Source organism: Meles meles, chromosome 17 (genome assembly GCF_922984935.1).
Source record: "Meles meles chromosome 17, mMelMel3.1 paternal haplotype, whole genome shotgun sequence".
In the NCBI taxonomy this organism is placed as follows: Eukaryota; Metazoa; Chordata; class Mammalia; order Carnivora; family Mustelidae; genus Meles; species Meles meles.
The window spans coordinates 53,857,551-53,880,498 of record NC_060082.1 but is presented as its reverse complement, the minus strand read 5'-3'; the positions used below and the strand labels follow the sequence as shown (position 1 = coordinate 53,880,498).

Genomic DNA, 22,948 nt, shown 5'->3' with positions numbered 1-22,948 from the left:
TGCGAGTGGGCGTGTGTGCGTGTGCGTCCTGCTGACGACTGTGGGTGAGTGCATGTGCATGGACGAGTGCGTGTTTAATGTATTTTATATGTGTGTGTTTAATATATTTGGGGGGCACCTGGGTGGCCCAGTCGGTTAAGCATCAGTCTTCAGCTCAGGTCATGATCTCAGGGTCCGGGGATGGAGACCCTCCTCAGGCTCTCTGCTTGGCTGGGAATCTGCTTCTCCTTCTCCCTCTGCCCCGCCCCCTGCTCGTGCTCGCTTACTCTCTCCCTCTCTGTCAAATAAATACATAAAATCTTTAAAAATATCTATCTCTGTGTGTTCCCTATAATCGCCACAAGTGTTTATGAGGAAGAACTTGGAATGATGTGTCAGCGTGTTAGGATGTCTTTGAGAAATCAAATTTCTGGGAGCCATGGAAATTGAGGTGGAATTTTCCTTGGTTCTCTTAAGGAGAAATGAGTGCCAGGATTTAGGGTATAATTAGAATTTGTTAAAGTGTATTCTTGGCAACCGCCTACTTAATAGGTATTTTATGTCTTTCTCCCCCTTTCTTTCAAGGTGAGAGTCAATTGTCTGCCATCCCTTAGCGCACTGGCATAGTCTCCCGCTGACCGCTGAAAACTGCCACCTGGCCCTGTTGTTTTTGGTCCTGAATGCGTAAGTTACTGTTGCCTTTTGCAGCATGATGATATGATTAAAGCTCCAAATAACTCACAATAATAACACAAGAGTTAGGGGCACCTGGGTGGCTCAGTCGGTTAAGCGTCTGCCTTCGGCTCAGGTCATGATTCTAGGGTCCCAGGATCAAGCTCTGCATCAGGCTCCCTGCTCAGAGCCTGATTCTCCCTCTGCAGCTTCCTCCACTCATGCCCGCACGTGCATATTCTCTCTCTCTCTACATCAGATAAATAAATAGATAAAAGATCTTTTTAAAAAAAAATACAAGAGTTAACATTTATTGTTTACTATGCACTGGACATCGTTCTAAAATTTTATGGATAATATAGAATTTAACTTCTACAATTTGGAGGCAGACTGAACACCTATACTCATTCTCCTTCTTTTCTGTGAGCTTATGGTAATGAGAGCAGAGAAATAATTTTTTTAAAGAGGTATAAATCAGACATTAAAAACCGGCAAACCAAGGGCTGGATCTTGCCAGCAGATGTTATTTTGATTGGCCTTTAGAATATTTTGAAAAATATTATTTCCTGACACTTAAAAGCTAATGATCTCTGGTAAAAGTTAACATTTCTGTCAAATCTAGAAAATCAAAGATTTGACGACACTTACATTTTCTTCTCACCACGGGCTGGGGGGTGATACTGGTCACCATTTCAAATGAATGGCGAGTCTCTAACAGGAAGCTACACAGAGTTAGTTTAATCTTCCTGGACCTGGTTGTCCTTTGATTTCACAATTCCTTATTTAAAAAATTCCATAATGGCAAAGGGAGCAGGAGAGGGGATCAATGAATACGAAATGTCAACATATTTCTAGAAGATTGAAAGCGAATAGGAAATTTTGATTTGGAAATCACGGCTTGAAATATTCACAGGCTAGTGGCATCTGGGTGGCGCCGTCGGTTAAGCGTCTGACTTGGGTTTCAGCGCAGGTTGTGGTCTCAGGATTGTGAGATCAAGCCCCACATTGGGCTCTGTGCTCAACGCAGAGTCTGCTTAAGACTCCCTCCTCCTCCCCGTTCTGGGCAAGCTCGCTATAACAAAATTTTCACAGGCTGGAAGGAGTAGCAGAACCCTGATGAGGCTACAGAGTCTGGGTTCGTAGGCAAATGGCGGCGTGGAAGGAGGTGGAGGGCTGACAATGAAGGGTGTATCTGAAATCTGTGTGGGGCAGTCAAGCTCTCCCCTAGGGGCCATTACAACATGCGGATGTCTTCTCTCAGGTTGGAAACCCAGTTTCTGTTTTTTCTTGGTTTATTTTTTCTCTCTCCCTCTTTTGGCTTCATTGAGTGATCACCGACAAATAAAACAGATATTTAAAGTGTACGTTGCAGTGATTTGATGTTCACATACATAGTGAAAGGATTTTGACGCAGGTCTCCCCTGCTATCCGAAAGTAGAGCATTCCCATGAAAACTTTCATAGGCCAAAATGGCGTAAAGTGAAGAAGAGTTACTATTTCATAGAAGTGAAAATCTTCTTTTGGTGAGGGAAAACAGGTACTAATTTAGGTCTTTCATAAAAGCAAAGTGCCGTAAAGCAAACTTTAGGGTGGGAGGGGGAAGCCTGTGTATGTGGATGTATATGTTGTGAAGGGATTCCCAACAATCAGTTAACACATCCATCATCTCACATGTGTGCCTTTGTTGTAGTTATCATTTGCTGAGAACATGTAACTTCTACCCCACGGCCAGCTTCAGACCATCTTCATCTTAGAGCTGAAACTCTGCACCCTTCTACCAACCTCTCCTTCCCTGTCCCTACCGAGGTTCCGGCAATCATTTTACTACTGTTTCTATGAATTTGACGTTGTTTTAGATTTCATATATAAGTGATACCATGTAGTATTTGTTTATCTTTGTCTGACTGTTTCACTTAGCTTCTTTCTCATGGCTGAATAATATTTCCTCATGAGTGTATGTATGATGTATACATCCATACACAAGGACATTTGTGTATATCCATGTACAAATATATTCATACACACACATGTATAAACATTTTCTCTATGCACTCATCCATTGATGGACGCTTAAGTTGTTTCCTTATCTTGGCTATTGTGAATAATGTTGCAGTGAACATGAGAGTGCAGATACCTCGATATCCTGTTTTAATTTCCTTTGGATATATGCCAGTTATATGGTAGTTCTAAGTGTTAATTTTTTAAAAAAATTTTAAGATTTTATTTATTTATTTGACAGAAAGACACAGCAAGAGAGGGATCACAAGAAGGGGGTGTGGGAGAGGGAGAAGCAGGGAGCCTGATGTGGGGCTCGATCCCAAGACTCTGGGATCATGAACTGAGCCAAAGGCAGACATTTAATGACATTTAATGACTGAGCCACCCAGGAACCCCCTAAGTGTTAATTTTTTAAGGAAACTTCACACTGTTTTCCATGGTGCCTGAACCAATTTACATTCCTACCAACGGAGCACAAGTTTCCCTTTTCTCTACATCCTCATCAACACTCATTTTCTCTTGTCTTTTCAATGACAGATATTCTAATAGGTGTGAGGGATATCTCATTGTGGTTTTGACTTGCATCCACCTGAAGATTAGTGATGTTGAGCCCCTTTCCACGTACCAGCTGGTCATTTGTATGTCTCCTTCAGAAAGGTGTCTATTCAGTTCCTTGGCCCATTTCTTAATTGGATCGTTTGGTTTTCTGCTATTTGGTTGCACGAGTTCTTAATATATTTTGCATATTAACTCCTTGTCAGAAATAGGATTTGTAGTTATTTTCTTCATTTCATTTTGTCAGTGGTTTCCTTTGTTCTGCAGAAACTTTCCAATTTAATGTAGCCCCACTGGTTTATTTTTGTTTTTGTTGCCTTTGTTTTTGGTGTCAAATCCAAAAGTCATTGTCAAGACTGATGTCAAGGAGCTCCTATCTATCTTTTCTTCCAGGAGTTTTATGGTTTCGGGTGGTTTTTTTTCCCCTAGAAAGGAGCAAAACTATTTTAGGGATAATTGGAGCAGCTACTGTCTCTATTAGTGCTCTGAAGCAAAGTTTTCCTCCTTCTAGCATATGGGCCAGCGTGCCAGCCTAAGAACCAGCTCTGCCCTTCCCGTGCCCACAGTCACTGAACTTCAAGTCAGCTACTTTGTTGTCCCATTCTTAAATGTGAATCAACAACCAAAGGTTACCACTCACTTTTTTTTTTAAAGATTTTATTTATTTATTTGACAGAGAGAGAAATCATAGGTAGGCAGAGAGGCAGGCAGAGAGAGAGGGGGGAAGCAGGCTCCCTGCTGAGCAGAGAGCCAGATGCAAGGCTCCATCCAAGGACCCCAAGATCATGACCTGAGCCGAAGGCAGAGGCTTAACCCACTGAGCCACCCAGGCGCCCCTCCCACTCACTTTTGAAAAAAAAGTAAAAACTTGCAAAGTGAAAAAGAAACATCAAGATAAACATGTATGAAACCTAGTCCTGGGGTATATAGATAATTCATGCACAAGAGATAAAGTAAAACAAACAAACAAAAACAACAACAAAAAAAAACTAACTTGTATCATAAAAGAGATCCAAGAATAATGCCTCCACAAAATAAAAACAGAATGCTATAATAAAGGAAAATCCAAAAGCAAGAAAGACAACTTAAAAATCAAGCACGTGACTTACACAAAATTTGAAATCAGTGTTGGTAGATAGATCTCTCAAAAGTCACCCTGGGGGCACCTGGGTGGCTCAGTGGGTTAAAGCCTCTGCCTTCGGCTCAGGTCATGATCTCAGGGTCCTGGGATCAAGCCCCGCATCAGGCTCTCTGCTCAGCAGGGAGCCTGCTTCCTCCTCTCTCTCTGCCTGCCTCTCTGCCTGCTTGTGATCTCTCTCTGTCAAATAAATAAATAAAATCTTTAAAAAAAAAAAAAAGAGTTACATGAATTTTTATATTGAAAGGGGACCACTGAGGAGTATGTAGAACAGAGAAGAACCTAGACACATCAACAAAGATAAAAAAAAAAGTGACAGAAAGCTCTCAGAGGGGAAAACGCAATGCAAAATGAAAAATCATGTTATCCTTACCCGTAACAATAGGCCTCCTGGTTCTGAAGAATGATTTGAACTTGAGGACTTGATTACCTATAGGAATGATGCATCAGGATGCCAAGTTAATGATCAGGTATTCTTTTCAAACATGTAAGTACCCAGAGAAAGCTCTTCTAGAAAGTTCTTCAGAAGAAGCAAACAGATTAAAAAAAAAAAAAACCTAAAAACGTAGGAATGTGAATTAGTGGAACTAACCCAGGGATCCAGTGAAAATAAAGTATAATCCCATGATAATGAGATTGGAGACCAGCTGGAGAATCTCCATCGTTATCAGGCAGGGTATGTTTCTTCACTGTTGTGTGGAAGATGAAGAGTAAGGAAGTGTGTGCTTCTTAAAGTTTAGCAATTTCCTCAGTTCTCGTAGTCAGATTTGTACCATAGAAATTGTACTATGTTAACTCTTGTTTGTTTTGTGAAAGTATATACTAATTGGTTATTTTTCATTTATCGTGTAATAACATGGTTCTGTGTTTTATGTGATTGCATTAATTTGGACCTCAGTCATTACGATGTGGTATATTTTACTGTGCATCCCAGGAAAAAAACACATACATAATGAGCCTACAGAGCAAATAGTCCAAATGAGTACAGGCATCCATCGCCCCCTCCTTCTTATTTATTTATTTATTTATTTATTTATTTATTTATTTATTTGACAGGCAGAGATCCCAAGTAGGCAGAGAGGCAGGCAGAGAGAGAGGAGGAAGCAGGCTCCCCTCTGAGCAGAGAGCCCGACATGGGGCTCGATCCCAGGACGTGGGGCTCAATCCCAGGACCCTGGGATCATGACCTGAGCCAAAGGCAGAGGCTTTAACCCACTGACCCACCCAGGTGCCCCTACTCCCTACTTGAAGACTTTTTACTTTGCTTCAAAAGCACGGTGCTCCCCTAGTTCTCCCACCTCAGGTCCACTCCCCGGATTTTTTGTTTGTTTGTTTGTTTTAGGTGTGTGTGTGTGTGTGTGTGTGTGTGTGTGTGTGTGTGTGTTTTGGTTGCTTCTCCTTCCATACTCTAGGATCCTGGAACGCCCAGGGTTCCATTGTCAGATCACTTCCTTTCTCTATCCACACTCATCACTCACTCACTTCCCAGATGGCTTCATCTAATCTCATGGCTTTTAATACCGTCTCAATAGAGATGAATTCAAAATTCATATTTTTATTCCAGAATACTCTGCTTTTCAGTAGATGGCTACTAAAGCCAGCAAAGCTTTAAAGCGTCCAGTCATCCTCGACTCTTCCTTCCACACTCCACTTCAGATCCCTCAGTAAAGCTTGTTGGCTCTGCCTTTGAAAATCAGGATCCCAGTGTTTCTGAACACCTGCACTGCGGTCACTCTCCAGGCCCCTGTCATCCGCTGCCTGAGTTTTCACAAATGCCTCCTCCTCACGATCACCTGGCTCCCTGGACACTATTCACAAGACAACTGCCAGAGGGATCCGTTTTAAATGCAAGCCAGGTCATATCTGGTCACTGCTTTAGACCCTCCACTGGCTTCCCATTTCACACAGAGAAAAGTCAAAGCTATCTCACTGGTCTACCAGACTTTACATGAGCCCTTGTCCCAGCCTTCCACGTTGCCCCTCTGCCAGTCCTTGCTTTTCTTTAAATTTGCCAGGTGTGCACCAATCTTGGAGCCTTTCATTTCCTGCTGGAATACTCCTCTCCAGGTATCTCACTTCCCTACCTCCTTCCTGTTCTTGCCTAAATATCACCTTCTTGGTGAGAACTTCCCTCCCTTCCTACCCTACTTTTCAGTGTAGCCCAATCCCCCTTTCCTGCTGTATTTTTGGTCTTTGTAAAACATATCATCACCTGAATTATTATTTGTATTTATTGGTTGATTGCCTGTTTCTCTTTGAACTGGAGTGTGGCTTTCCAGAGGCCAGGGTCTTCTGTTCATTGTCATATTCTAAGGGCTACAATGGCGCCTGGTACTTAGTACGTGCTCAGTAAATATGTGTTGAACAAATGCACGAATACATAAGTAGGTTCCAAGTCAAATGTTTTCAAGATGGATTGAATAGATTCAAAGGAAGAGATGAAACAGGAAAGGGGATAAAAATATTAGAAATAGGATTAAGAAAGCATACATTTTCCCTCTCAACCTGCAATAATGTAGTTGTATATACACTGTTGGAAATGGACATTCTTATAAATAGTATAAAGGACCATGGGGAAAGTAGAACCGTGTTTAACAATGAATTTGTAAACACTGTTTTAAAAATCAGTGAAATTGGGAGTGAATTTCACATGGACCAGGCTAGAGCTGCTTTCAAATTTTTAAAAGCCGCTGAGCTTCAAGAGCCTCTTCTGTGAATCCTACTTTCTCTTTCTCGGGCTCGCTCAGTGGATTGGGAGCAGGAAGAGCGGAGCAGGAAGAGTGGAGTCAGCATCACCAGGAACCTGTTAGAAGTACCAATTCTCAGAGCCCCACCCAATCTGCCAAACAGAAACTCCTGAGGTGGGGCTCTGAAATTTGTTCAACAGTCCTCAGCTGATCCGGATGTGTGCTAAGATTTGTGAACAATAGGTCTGACCCAGCCTAGCTCTCCTGAGGGCACTACTCCCTTGCAGCCCTCTCCAGTGGATGCTGTTTTCCAGTTGCATTCCTTGGACCACTGGCTTGGAGGAAGCATGGACTGTTGTCCTTATTCCTATTTGCCTCTCATAGACCACCTTTACTCCCTCCTCTCACAACCCACAACACACACACACACACACACACACACACACACACACACACAGTTCATCAGACCTACTACCATTACACCTCCTTTTTTTTTTTTTTTTTAAGATTTTATTTATTTATTTGACAGAGAGAGAGAGGTCACAAGCAGGCAGAGAGAGACAGAGAGGTAACTTTTGAGTCCAGGCTCCCCGCTGAGCAGAAAGCCCAATGCGGGGCTCGATCCCAGGACCCTGAGATCATGACCTGAGCCGAAGGCAGAGGCTTTAACCCACTGAGCCACCCAGGTGCCTCACCATTACCCTTTCTTATAAGCCATCAACCTCTGTCTTCTGCCTCATGTGCAATCAAGGTAATATTCCCCCATTTTAAAAACACAAAACAAAAATTTTAAAACCCACCCTGAATGTCTTCTCCCTTCTAGTCATTGCCCCAGTTCTCATCTTCCTTTTTTTTTTTTTTAAAGATTTTATTTATTTATTTGACAGACAGATCAGAAGTAGGCAGAGAGGCAGGCAGAGAGGGGAGGGGGAGAAGCAGGCTCCCTGTGGAGCAGAGAGCCCGATGCGGGACTCGATCCCAGTACCCCGGGATCATGACCTGAGCCGAAGGCAGTGGCTTAACCCACTGAGCCTCCCAGGCGCCCCTCTCATCTTCCTTTTACAGCAAAACTCAAAATAATTCTCTAAAAACTCTCTTTCATTTTTCTTTCAAACTCACTAAATCCGGTCTTTACTAGCACAGCTCTATTAAACTGCTCCCATCAAGGTCACTTCGCTTTGCTAACTCCAATGAGCAATGTTTAATCCTCACCTTATTGACCTGTCTACAGCTTCTGAAGGTTCATCACACCTGCCTCCTCAGAATACTTTCTTCCCTTGATGTCAAGCCACCATACTCTCTTCATTTTCTCTAGCTCAGTCTCCTTTGCTAGAACTTTCTCCATGGTTGAGTACTAGACTAATACCCTGATTTCTAGAGCTCAAGACTGTATGCCAGTGGCTAGGCACCATAACTGTTTTGCTGATTGTTGACATCTTGAAACAAGCACGTCCAACACTGAGCTCCTCGATGTTCCCTCCCAGGTCTACTTCTGTCCAGTCTTTACTTTTCCAGCTGGCAGAAACTCCTTTCTTTCAGTTGCATAGACCAAAAACCTTGAGTTAGCCCAGGCTCCTCTTTCTCTCTCATGCTACATCCAAGTCAACAGCGAAACCTGTTGGCTCAGAATTTGGCTGCTGAATGTCCCCTCCACGGCCGCCATCCTGCTCCGAGCCTCCATTACACCTCGTCTGGGTTGCGTAGTGGGTTCCTACCTGGTCCCGTTTCCTTACTTGTTCCCCATGGATCCATCCTCAGCACAGCCCTGGACGGAGCCTGCTAACCCTAAGTCAGACTTTGTCACTCCTATACTTGGGTGTTTTAGTGATTTCCGCTCTTCCTCAGAGTGCAAAACGAAGTACTCATAATGGTGTAAAACGTCCTCCATGACCAGCCCTCCATTACTCTCTCGATCTAAATTCCTGCCCACTCTCTCCTTGCCACACCAGCCTCTTTCCTATGTTCTTAAACACTTCAGGCACATTTCCCCCTCGGGGTCCTGCCCTGCACTAACCGCTCTCTTTGCCTGGACTGTCTTTCTCCACGTCTCTCTCTCCCTCCCCATCTAGCTCACTCTCCCCCACCTCATCACTCAAAGGTCACAATTCCAGTGGTCCTTACCTAGCATTTCAATTTTCTTTCCATTCTCCCTCTCCCTTTCATGTATTTTTTTCTCTCTTTATAACTTAGCACTATATAACACTCTACAACATACAGTCTATTTTATTTACTTGTGTTGTTCATTGTCTCTTTTCTACATGTGAATATAAACTCTATAAAAGTGGAAATTTGTGTCTCTTTTGCTCTGCCCTAGTTGCCAGAGCTGTGCCTGGCATATGGTAGACAGTTCACATCTATCTATTGAAAAATGAATGACTGAAAAGCTGAGCTCTTAATTTCAGAAATGTATTTACACTCAGCCACAGGCCCAAGGGAGAATATAAAACTCTTGCGTTTTTAGTGGAAAGAATTTACAGATTTTTGTGAAAACTTCCTTAAGGCCTATCCTTCCTCTCACTTGATTGTTAGTTGCATGAGGACTGGGACTGTGGGTTTTGCTCACAACTCTTCAGGGCCAGGACCAAGTGAGGTAAGTGAGACCTGTGCTTTGGGCATAAAATTTAACTGGGGAAAGGTACATCAGGTTATTAAAAACAGTAATGTTTTATCCAGTAATCAAGATAACATTGTAATGCAATAATTCTTAAAAGTCAAAATTAGTGCAAAAATCTGTGATGAACAACGCATCAAAAGTTTAAATAAAGGTAGTACTGACTTCCTTTAGCCTCAGTTACCAATATGACTCCCCGTTGGTTATAATTTTAACTTTCGGTACCTAATGACCATTTGCCGAGTGAATGAATAAATGAAGGCCAGCAAAGGATTGTATAGTAAGAGGAATTTATTTATTTTTATTTTTTAAAAAGATTTTATTTATTTATTTGACAAACAGAGATCACAAGTAGGCAGAGAGGCAGGCAGAGAGAGAGGAAGGGAAGCAGGCTCCCTGCTGAGCAGAGAGCCTGATGTGGGGCTCAATCCCAGGACCCTGGGATCATGACCTGAGCCAAAGGCAGAGGCTTTAACCCACTGAGCCACCCAGGCACCCCAGTAAGAGGAATTTATGTCTTGGAGGCCTTTCTTTGTGCCTTGGCTTTAATAACTAAAGAAACGAACGCTTACTAAGTGCCAGGAACTTACTGAAGTGCTTTATAAATATATACATATAATAACTTACTTAAGCCTTCCCTCAAACCCTATAAACAGTTGTTACTATTACCATCTCCATTTTACAGATGTGGAAATTGAGACCTAGAGAGATCAAGTGACTTTTGTGAGTTCGTACATCAGGAAGTGCCGGAGTTAGCTTGAGAGTGGCTGTGTGACATCTCCTTGGATAGGAAGACTGACGGGTCTGCAAAGCACCAGGAGACATTTTAGGAAAAGGGAATCTAAGCAAATTCCTGTTACCGTTATAGAGCAAGTTCACATGGACACCAAAATAAATCATGCAAACATAGGGAAAAAACAGATGTCACAATGCAAACGCTAGGCTAGGGAAACTAATGTGGAATTATTTTATGAAGCATGTCAAACATATGGAACAAGTTACCAAGCAGGGGCATTATAGATTTTTAGTTTTGTTTTGATTTTTTTCTTTTTCTTTCTTTCTTTCTTTTTTTTTAAGTACCATTAGTTTTAGAAACCAGAGCGTAAGTATAGAAGAAAAGAAAGTGAGAGAAAGAGAGAAACGATCCTATCCTCTGCGGCAGCAGACACAAGTTTCTCCAGTAGTTTTCTCATCATTACAACCTTCAAAAAATAATCTTTTCCAATGAGAAATAAATCATGGTGTTCTTACGGGGGTGCGAGCCATCCAGTAAGTTCTAAATGGTTTCGTATAGAAAGGATAGGCTCGCAGGTGGGGATCACTTGCTAGAGATTATTTGCAAGTCTATTCATAGCGAATGCCATTGACGTTAGCCACACTAACTTGAAATTTATGGTGCAAGGGCTTTGTTGAGGTTTATCCACAAAAAGAAGATTTGCCATTTAAAATGTGTAAGCAAGTTTTCAGAGAATAGCTAGCACATTTAATCGAGTATAATGTCTATATCCTTTATAGGAGCATGATGTTCCTTTACTTTGTGTGAAATAGTCAAGTCTTACGGCATGTTGTGAATGTTGGCAATAACATATGTACGAGTGTCTGGCAGAGATGTCAGGGGTGAATGAATGTGAGAGAGCTTTCATATTTGCAGTCTCTATCTTAAAACAAATCGTGTAGTATTTGGGTAGTGACCTAGAATTACAGCCTCTCAGACAACAACTTCTCATTTCCTTCTCCGCTTCTCAAAGCTTGCCTGCAGGGGCAGACTCCACACAGACCCCAGAGTCCCAGACTTTCTCTCTTGAGGTCCTACGCTATCCACCTTGGCAGCTGCGCCAGTACATCTAGACTGGAAAACAGTAAGAAAATAAATAGATCGATCCTCAGGCTCCAAGGAGACATTTATATTTCAACCCAACTTCTTTTAAGATGTGTTGAAATAAGGTAAGGTGTTTTTTTACCCTCTTGTACTTTTACCTGAATTTCTGGGGCTCTTTGAGGTCTCCGAGGGGACTGAAAGCCCAGTGTAGTTGTTCTTACAAGACTTTATGAGTACTTCTCCACCTGCACCATTTTGTCCCATGTGTTCTTGAGAAGTGCAAATGGCTCTTGGAGCAGTTTGGTTTATCCAAGGAATGATTCTAAATCACTAAAAGCTCCAGTGGAAATAACGGAGGCATTTTAAAGTATCGACTTTCAAGGCCAGGGTGGGAGGAATAGGCACAAAATATCATTTTTCAGTGTAAGATATAAACTAATTTGGTATCTCTTAGCAGGAAAATGGGAGTCAAGGTGTCCTCCTTCTCCAGCTCTGCCTGCGGGAACGGCAGCCATCTCCTACTTGGCATCACGGCCACCTTCAGACCTCTGGGGAAGCCCAAGGTCATTACAGAGAGGACCAAGAAGTTCCAGCACCAGTCAGAGAGATATGCCAAAATTAAGTGGGACTGGCAGAAACCCAGAAGCACTGACAATAGGGAGCACAGAAGATTCAAGGGCCAGATCTTGATGCCCAACGTTGGTTACGGGAGCGACCAAAAACCAAAGCACATGGTGCCCAGTGGCTTCTGGAAGTTCCTCATCCACAGTATCAAGGAGCTTGAAGTGCTACTGATGTGCAACAATTCTCTGTGTGGAGATTGCTCACAGCGTCTCCTTCAAGAACCACAAAGCCATTGTGGAAAGAGACGCCCAGCTGGCCATCAGAGTCACCAGTCCTGTTGCCCAGGCTGTGCAGCAAAGAAAATGAACAGACAGAAAGCTTATGTGAGTGTCGCATTTGTGTTAATAAAACCATAAAACTACCAAAAAAAAAAAAATCAGCGAATCTTGTGACCAGACTTCTTTGATATTTCTTTAATCCATCATATGGGTTTGAGAGAAAGCACTAGCTTTATAAGAGGCTGATAAATGTAATAAGACCATGACTTTACAGTCTAAACTCACAAGAGGCTGAGGGACAGGCGTGGCAAACTTGTTAAAACACTCTGCTATCAATTAGCTGTGTGAACTTGAACAAGACATTTCACTTTTCTGGACCTTTGGATTTTGTTTTTCTCTATAATTTTTTCTTCTGCATATGCAAGATGAAGTTAATAAGTTTGCAGATATAATTTCATTCATTCCTTGGACAAATGTATCGATCTTCTACTTTTGTGCCAGGCTAATTACCAGATACCAACAATTCAGTACCAAGCACAATAGAATTGGCTGCTATGCTCTTGGAGTTTATATTCTAGTCGGAAGAGACATACATTAATCAAAAATCATAAAAAATACAAGGAAATCTATAAATTAATGAATTTAAAGGGGGAAAATACTTTGAACTATGTTGGCATTTAAAAGGGGGAATTGAGCTAGTCTACCACGGGCATTATATTCTGTGCTAGGGATAGTTCAGGAAAAAGAAAATGTTTGTGACCACATTTTTAAAAAAATAGTTTTATTGAGTCTCATAAAGAAAATTTTGTATTCTTATTTAATGATATAGAGAAAAAAAATTAGTAGCTTATATGAAAACTCTTTACAGGTACAAAACCAATTTTGTCAGGCAAAGGCAAGCTTCTAAGAATGAAGTACGGATGGACCTCTTCTATGTGAGAGAGAAAATGGGCCACATTTGTGAGCTGCCTTCAAAGCATGGAATGGGAGGGAGTATGTGGAGTCTAATGGGCAAGATGGCAGACCATGAGGCAGTGTGACCTGTGCCCCTCTCCTGATCCCTTAAGTCTTAAAACTACTCAATTTGCAAAGTGCTTCAGTGGAAACTGGTGTAGAGGTTGGACTCTGCAATTCTAGCCAATAGGCAAAAAACTAGAAATGCTTGAGAATATCAGCTGTTAGGATGAATGGGTAAAGATGTGGTATATATACACAATGGAAAATTATGCAGCCATCAAAAAGCCAAAATCTTGCCATTTGCAAAGATGTGGATGGAACTAGAGGGTATTATGCTAAGCAAAATAGGTCAATCAGAGAAAGAAAACTATCATCTGATCTCTCTGCTATGAGGAATTCGAGAGGCAGGGCAGGAGGTTGTGGGGGAAGGGAAGGATAAAAATGAAACAAGGCCGAATCAGGAGGGAGACAAACCATAAGAGACTCTAAATCTCATGAAACAAACTGAAGGTTGCTAGGTGTGGGAGGGGAGGGATAGGGTGGCTGGAGGATGGGCATTGGATAGAGTGTGCACTATGCTGAGTGCTGTGAATTGTCTAAGACTGATGATTCACAGACCTGTACCCCTGAAGCAAATAATACATTAAACGTTAATAAAATTTAAAAAAAAAGAATATCAACTGTATCAACTGTCAGGAATCCATAGAAAGCAGAACTAGGGTTCTTTGGGCTCACAAAAGTATAGCATCGGATTGAAGGTTAATTTCAAGAAGATTTCTGTGGGGAAAGTGGGTCCATAGGCATTGGAGGTATATTACAATTTTAATTATACGCTATATATATTAATTATATATATATTAAATAGAAGTTATATATACAATTATGTATATATTAAATAGAAGAATGCCCAAGAGAAAAGTGACGCTGTTTTCACTTCTGGAACGGCATCTGATGTCTCTGATGTCTGTGTGCATGTCCTCTCGGCCTCACCTCCCTGTGGGCTGACCTCACAACAATGGCGTCTTCTGAGGGCACATTTCTTTCTACCGCCACTGGGGCCACTGGCAGAAGCCTGCTCTCATCAAACCCTTGTTTGTCTCTACAAACGAGGAGGTTGATGTCTCTGGGGGCATTGCCTTTATTTAGAACATGCATGCCTTTATTTAGAAAAGAGCGAGCGATATGGAAGATGAAGGCAAAATCATTTCAAAAGGCTGATTGTTTGGCTAAGCTGTGAGAAAGTATGATACAAATGGCATTATGAATTTACCTTATCATCCACCCAATGTGACATAAAAGAGCACAGATGTAAAGAACTGCCAAATGGACATTTATTCTAAAATATGCTTTTGCTATTAGCTGAGCACCTAAGGCAGGCTTTGGTTTCAGGCCTCACCACATTACAGAGAAAAAAAAAAAACAAAACAAAAATATTTTAAGTTGAAAGTCTTCAAGGTGCTCTTCTCATTTATATGTAATTTTGAGAGTCTCAAGCCCTACTTTCCTAAAGGATCAGTGTTGTTACTGATCATTTACCAAAGTTTATGGCTGGGATCTTACAAATTTCGTATTTATTACTTCATGTAAAGCTTTTTTCCACTAGCAAAAACCAGCACAAAATCATAAAAGAACCTCTGGGATTCATCAATTCTCCATATTAATACCTTGTGTCATGATGTCACTGTACAGTGCTTAAGGATTTTCTGTGGTATTGTGTTTTATACAGAGTAGTAAAGGGAAATAAATAATTATATATACGATAAATCATATCTATCTCTATATGATTATATATAACTATATATTTCTATATAAAACTATATTTGTATTAATACTCATAATTATACACACATACACAGATGTTCTTCCCCGGATTCCCTTGAAAATTAAGCTTGACACGAGGTTTAATGGCAATGCTTTATTGGGAAGAGAATCCCAGGGTAACTCGAGTGAGAAAGTGTGGCAGAGAACAGTGGGGAGCCAATGCAAGAAGATGTGTTAGCATGCTGACCACTGCTTCACAAAGAGCCGCAAAGAGGGCCATTCCATCCGCTGTGCACCTGCTTGCGCACGTGTGGCATTGTTTGGTACGGACAACGTGGCAAAATCCTGCATCTAAAATCCCATCTGGGGAAGAAGTGAGCTGATATTTATCTGACAGCTCTCCTTCATCTTCTGCTTCCAGGGGGGGTCACAGTTTGCTTCATGGGAGTTGACTCAGCAATACTCAAGAATTTCTATCACCTGGTCCCTTTGGCAGCTTTGGAGAAGCCAGATCCTTCTGCATGTGATATGTGCTTCTGGCTTCTAAGTCTGGAAATAGTGGGAGGAACCAGGACTCTAGAAATGTTGTTTGTTTGGCCTCAGATATAAAATCATGCTTCAGACTCCAAGATCTATCAGTAGCTGAGATGGAGGAAGTTGCTGAGGGTCTGGGAAATAGGTAGAGCCAAGAGAATACAGATAGGAGCTTAAGTTGTGTATAATTCAACTCAAATATACGAATGTAGACGTAGCAATAGTATCAACCTAATATACAGTATAATGCATTCTCAGATTTCTGCATTGAAGGAGGAAAAAGAGGTATGTATGAGCTTCTACGGAATAGAATTTAAAAATATGCTGAGCTTTGGAGGGGGTGTTTGTATTTGCTGAGATTCAAGAAAAAGTCTGAAAACAGAGTAATGAAGACGTATTTAGGGTATTTGGCTTAGGAAGCTGAGAAAATCACCTTTACCTGCTCACCTCTCTCTTGCCCTTGGGTTTTCACTTGCAGTAAAATCATGTTTTTCTGGAAATAGACAAGATAGTACTCCAAAAAGTGCCAAGAATCAGATACCTGGGGAGACGTCTTTCCAGAGCAAAAGAAATAGGTCTTTGGGTTTCAAATATCTTCCCTCCCCTGCCTATAGAAGTAAACAAAAAAGAGGTAAGAAGCCTGAACAATGAAAGTGAAGAAGCTAAATCAATAAACTTTAAATTCAGAAACCTGCAGTGTGGATAATAATCTTTCATGTCAATAAGACTGAGAGTTACAAGTGCTAAATTGTAGATTTATTTTCTAGATGCTGTAGGAAGAGATCTGTGTATGAAAAAGTGTGTTCTAGAAATCAACAATGTGAAGGATCAAAATAAAGTACACTTATAACAGGAAGTTATTATGAAATAAAGTATCACAGGTAAGTTGATTTTAAAAATAAGAGGCAATTAACTTTGGAGTGAGACTCTGGAAGTACATTAGAGTTCCATATACAGAATGGAAGAATACAAACTCTTGAAATACAAGCTTTCAGGAGATAAAAATATCTTTGGGAGCCCTGTAACGGTGTGTTTGGTACTCTAGAACGATTCAAGCATTTCTGCATTAGATATTTATATTCTAATTGCAAGTCATTTGTTCTAATTGGTTAATATAGGCCCTAAATACATGAATGTGGAGAATTTGTTTAAGATAGATAGAGATTGCCCCACGGAAATGACACGTTTACATCTGGAATTGCGGACTAGTGTCCTGTGGGGGTAAATCATGCCTACAGATATTTCTCAAAGGTTTTTAAAAATCAGGAAATATTGCATATGATATTAATGTATGACCATACCAGGTGTTCAGTCTTCTGAGGCTGAAAGTGTTGACTGGAAGGGTCCTCACCTTAATTCAAATGTACCCTTGATGCTGGTGCTCTCCCCTTTCCTCACTCCCATCATGTCCAAGCCAATCATTCTTGTCTTCTGTAGGCAATTATAACTGTTCTCCTACTCAAACAACCATCTTCAAGAAAATTACTCCAGAGAGATGTCACCCAAGTTTTCATCTTTTAACTTGTTGTTAGTGTTTGCTAACTTTGGTTTCACCATGCTCGATGGTTTTGTTTGGTCCTTATGTGCTCCTTGTTGCTGTCTCTGGCCATATCTCCAGCTCTGCCTCTGCCACAGATGCCATGTTGATGTGTTGCCTTTTCTTTCTTGGGACACTTTCCTCCTACTCTTGTTGGAGTTTTGTTCCCTCTTCTTCCACGGTACTGAAAGCAAACTCTATAACTCTTATGGTTGAGTCACACTGATATCCATCCAAGTGGTTGAGTATGACTTCTCTACTTTCACTGCACCTGTGATAGAGAGTTTGCATAAATATCCCAAATTTTCTATGTTTCCCCGTATTCACATTCTTTGGTAGTAGATGCCCCCCAAGACTGAGTCCAGGCTTGCCTGGTACCTTGCTTTGGCCAGTGTGATCCTAAAAAGTTGACCCGAACAGAGGCTTTAAAATGCGCTTGCACATTTCCACCCCCACTTTGACCTCTGATTGCCTTGAAACCATACTCAAGCTGGCCTGAGAACACACCTAGGCTAGTCTCTTAGAAGGACATGCATGATATGTACAAGTGAGAACACCAGAAGAGCTCAGTGGTCCCAGCTGGGGCTTCTCCCTATCACAGCCTGCAGTCAGCTGACCTTCAAACACATTGAAGAACCCAGCCAAGATCAGAGTCACTTCCTTGACTCACTGCTGATGCACAAATGAGCCCAGATGAGAACCCAGAATTGTCATGCTGACTTGTACAAAAATTGAAATAATAAATGCATATTGTTGAAGCCATTTAAGTTTTGGAGTAGGGTTGTTACACAGTAATGACTAACTGATATGGTGTCCCAGTAAGTGAGATTTGGGTTGAATTTAGGATGTAGTCTTCTCATGAAAAATGAGTATATGTATGAGAAGAGCTACACACTTAACAATATGCTAAGAAAAAAATATTCTTACTACAATTTGAAATTGCTCAGAAACAAAAAAAATAGAAAATCATCAAAGGGTTGCTTTGGGGTAGGTTGTTTTGATTTGGAAGAATGTAAATATGTCTCATTCTAAAAAATCAAACATGTTCTGGAGACATTCAAACCCAATGTTTGTGTTGTAAGTGGCATTCCAAACCCATTTCCACGTAGGTAGGGGAGCTTGGACTGACATACAGAAAAAATTTCCCAACAAACCATTGCCTTCACTATAACTTTGAGGTCTCTGTGCAGAAATGTGAGTAGAAATAAGTGCATTAGGAACCTCAGAAGGTTTGGCAGTGCATTTTAGATGCTTATCTGAGCCACACGAGTTAGGAATCTGGGATGGAAAGCTCCTAAGAATAACCATTCTCACGAAATTTCCAATCCCTCTTGTTTTTGGCAGAATTTTAAATTCCGTGGAAATGGCTCATGTCGCAAGACTTCTGTGTGGTGTTGGCCAGCACCAGGAAGAAGAGCGGCCCAGGAAGGGAAAACCAAACCAATGTGGTTGCATGTTTTCACGCCTTTGAAAAGGTTCGGGTTTGGCTCAAACCAAGAAAGAGCACTTGGGGTTTTATTTTCTGCCAGCTCCTTCAAATACCATTCACCTGACTCATGACGCTTTGAACATCAGGAGGAAACAAGGGAGTGCATAAATTTCCAATATTCCTCATGCTTAGACATTCTTTGAATGAGGCTTCCTCTTACTGGGAGAAGAAACAGGAATACCACTAGATGAAGACGGGCTTGTACTGTAGTCTTTGCTGAAGGGTGGAGTGGCAATGCGATTTGTGAATCAGTCAACTCATTATGTGCCACAAAGGTAGGTGATACCACCAGAATTCATTCCTCCCCTTAGACAGCCCACATGGTCAAGGAAGGGGGAAGAAGCTGGACCCAATTTTCTGACTTGTTCTGAAATTTCACTGGAATTTTAAAACCCAACAATGTCCCTAATTTGTGTTCTTGAGAATAATTTTGCCATTTCACTGTTGCATGTGCGGATTCTACTGTCTGGAATGTCCTACCACCTGTCGTCTGCCTAGCAAATTCCACTCATCTCCCCCATGCGGCTCAGACGTCAACCTTTATCTCACCCAACCTAATGAACCACTCCCTCATCTTTGCTATCCCTCTACATATTGTACAAATTTATATTGGTGTGTTTTAATATACAAAACTGTGTTCTCAGCACAGTGCCTGGGGGCACAGTAGATGTTTGATAAAGGGAAATGGATTGCACGATGCTAACACTGTACAACACTATACAAGCCTTCCATCAGCATTAGCCTCTTCCTTATTTCTCCACCTCATGCTACTCACCCACTCATCGTTCCCAACTAAACTTTCATCCCTGCAGGTTCCACACACCCTCTCCATCTTCCAGGCCACTCTGTCTGCCACATATGCAAACACAAAAGGTCAGCGAATGCAACTGATCTAATTCTAAGGTGCTCATGTAAAGGGATCTTCACTTCCAGATTCCAGCAACATTTAAAGCACTGAATATTGGACTCCTAATAATATGGCAATATTTGGATTTATAATGTGGAAACTCTTTCTCGTGAAGGTAAAACAGGATAAGGATAATCTGATGTAGTTTATTTTTCAAGGTGCCAGTGGCTGGCTGGGGACTTGATCAGATAATGGCATGACATGGTACTAATGAAGCAAAGGTCAGGGTTCGCATCCCTGTCTAGTCCAATTAGCATTATTGTTTTTCACATTTCCCTTCCCTTCCTCTCAATCTCAGCCAAGTCTCCTGCAATTTACAGCAACTGTGCAAAGGGGTTCCTGAAAAGAGAGGACAGGAGGGGCCAAACCCACTCGTATTTCTGGAAAGTAAGCCGACAGCTCATATGTTCTTGTGTGTGTATATATGTGTGTTTGTGCACGGGAGGGCCACTGCTGGCTTTTGCACAAATATAAGTGTCTGCCTACCTAATCTCTCTCTCTCAAACCATCTGAAAAGCATTCGTTGTTTGAGTCAGCTGGAAGGATTATGTTACTTGAATACTGGTATTTAATGTATATTATCACATTTGTTATCATATCAAAACCAGATGTTCAGAATTGGGGCTAGAAATTCCATAATACGGATCGTATTACCTCAGGGTCACCCTACCACCTAATGCTCACTGCTCAGCTGTATTTTGTTCTGGCTTTAATAGAGCAATAATGTGTTTCCACAAGTCTTAGTCTGGTATTAGATAACATGTGGGCTAATTTTGGTGGGTTGAGCAGACTGGTAGGGGGTTATACAAACCAGAGCAATTTGCTTTCCCAACAATAGGAAAATACATGAATTGTTGCTAATGGTCAAGACATCTCTCTCTCGCTCTCTCTCTCTCTCTCTTCTCTTCCCCCCCATCCTTACCTCCTTTCTTCTCTCTCTCACCCTTTCCTTATTTATAATTTTCTTTCATTCTTTGTCATTGGTTCCTTTATTTTTTTTAAAAATCATCATTTTTACTGCCTCCACATGTCCCTCAATCTTCTTCCAGAAACAGAATCTACCTACAATTACTTTATCGCGGCCGAAGCTATTTGAAGCCTTCCTCTATTTGCCTTTCTCACATGGCTTCTGTACTGATAAAATTAAAACAAGCAAGCTCAGAAAACTGATAACATTCTCAATTTTTACCAAAAAAATGATAATCAAGGCAATTTAGATAAGGTGAAAGAGAAAGAAAGAAAGCAAAGCCCCGGTGGAAGCGAGCCAGCGATTCATCTGTTTGCATTAATAGGTTCCAGCAATGGCAGTACAGGCACGGAAAGCCTGTTCGCCACTGGACTTAGCAAGCACATGAGCTTAAAAATAAACTTTGACAACGTAGATCTCTTTGTCCTTTCAGGAATGGAAAACATCATGTACTTCAAAGCATACTAAGCCTGATTTTAAAATCTAGTTGGGCTATTGTTACCGTGGCAATTGGGAGGGTCTTCAGGCAGTCCGTGGAGGCTTCGTGGGCAATAGTGCTCAAGCCACAGACTAGTGAGAGTAAATGACGCTGGCAAATCTCAATATGCTCCTTCACGAGGAAGAAACGTCTGTCTTTTAAGCTCCCTGGAACAACCGGGATCTGGTTCCTCATTTCAATTAGGAAATCTCTTTCTGAACCAAACTGCTAAGACAGAGTAATTGAGTAGCACGTTTCACTTGCGTACAGCAGCGTTGGTTCATTTTGGAGTGTTTTTGGACAGGAAATCGATCTACAGGGTAACTTTCACACAAGAAAGGAAACAGTATGGGACGATGGCTTGTTAGTACAAGTGACTCTGTTTTGGATATTACGGACAAGAAGCCTTGGTGGAAGAACGGCGTTCAAGATCAAAAGCATGATGACTCCTGATGAGAACATCCCCAAATGATGAACCCACAAGCAAAAAGGAACTTCTACCGTAAGTATCTTAGCAGGAATCACGTATCTCATTTGTTTTCAAATTTTCTGGAGTACATGGAGAAGATTTCCAAGCGAGTATTTGATGTAGGGAGTCTTCCTAGACAAGTCTATAATTAAACTCATTGGGTGGTTCCAACAGAGGGTTAGTTACTGGAATTTTTTCCATGACCTTGCAACACTGAAATAAATTGCACGTTCATGTGGGCATGTTTTATATAATAGGCATGTTATATCAGGCTTTTATTGTGTGATGTCTTAATTCTGGCAATGCAAAGTTGACGAACATGAGTATCTACACATTCCATTACATTTGGACTCTGATCATTTAAACTGTCTTTGCTTTGGCTTCATGTTACAGTTAATCTTATAATCAATTTCCACATATAGATTGACACATGTTATTTGCAATTTACTTAGAATATTAGTTATTTTCTCAGCGAATCTTATTTGTTTACTAGGGAAGAGATAGCTCAGAATCTTGGAAATGGGGAAGAAAAACTCTGATAGTTTACACTAAAACCTGGGAATGAAGGCTTTTTTCTTTTTACATTTCCATATTTATTTGGTGAGTAGTTATTGTTTGAAAAAATTGTTTAGGTGTCTCTGTGTAAGATTTTTCACTCCCTTGGAATAGGATTATGATCTTGGAAATGGAAATCAAGTTCACCAATAGCATAATCCTATGTAAATATTCAACATCGCCAAGTCCGTCTTTAGTTCCTGGCAGAATACATACTTATGTGGAAGTTTTTGAATGTATTTATGTTGGTGTTGGGTCATAGGACAAATGTCTTGCTTGTACAGTAATCATTTCCTATTAGGATTCTATTTATTAACTTATCCATGAATGTGACTGAATTTTGTTTAACAGAAACTGCATAATAATGAGGTTACACTGCATTACTGTTTCCAATAACGAATTTCTTTAAAAATGAAACTTCTAATCAATTTCTATTCTTGATTGTTTTTTTCTTCAAATACAAGGGTTTGTTCAACTCATTGTTTATTTGAAGGGATATAAAATTTTTGGAGCAATTCAGTATATAAAATATCAGCTGATTTCCAATTAGGATGCAATTTCCAGGTGTTAATTTGTAGCCCTGGAATTGTAATTAGCTAATTTGGATCCCCCTCTGCTGAAGATTGGTGGGTAAGCCAAGGCATTGGCCAAACCCTCAAATGGGGGAGATCATTTTTTAGGTGTAAGGAGCATGAAAATAAACTGAGAGGCAAGTGGATGACGAGACTCTTGGAGTGAAACCAAGTGTTCCTGGAGTGACAGGAGAAAAGCAGAAAACACGGAGAAAGGCACTGAATGGGAGAGAGCTAGAGAGGTAAGGTAGTTTTATTAGAGCTGTTGTCTCTATCTTCTATCATGCCAGATAATAATGCCATAGATAACTGTTAAACTGAATACATGTCCGTTTCCTATTACAAGTAACAAGAATACTATTCAGGGGGCGCCTGGGTGGCTCAGTGGATTAAGCCGCTGCCTTCGGCTCAGGTCATGATC

General features: G+C 41.1%; 1 protein-coding gene across 1 annotated transcript in view; it reads left to right on the top strand.

The window, feature by feature from the left end:
• The first annotated feature begins 21,369 nt into the window (after nt 1-21,369).
• The window catches only part of KCNK2 (potassium two pore domain channel subfamily K member 2), a 221,474-nt gene continuing 219,895 nt past the window's right edge, over nt 21,370-22,948 (top strand). Inside the window, exon 1 of the mRNA XM_045981939.1 lies at nt 21,370-21,433. Within this exon, the coding sequence (XP_045837895.1) occupies nt 21,400-21,433 (34 nt within the window). The 5' untranslated portion in view covers nt 21,370-21,399. The remainder of the gene's footprint in view (nt 21,434-22,948) is intronic.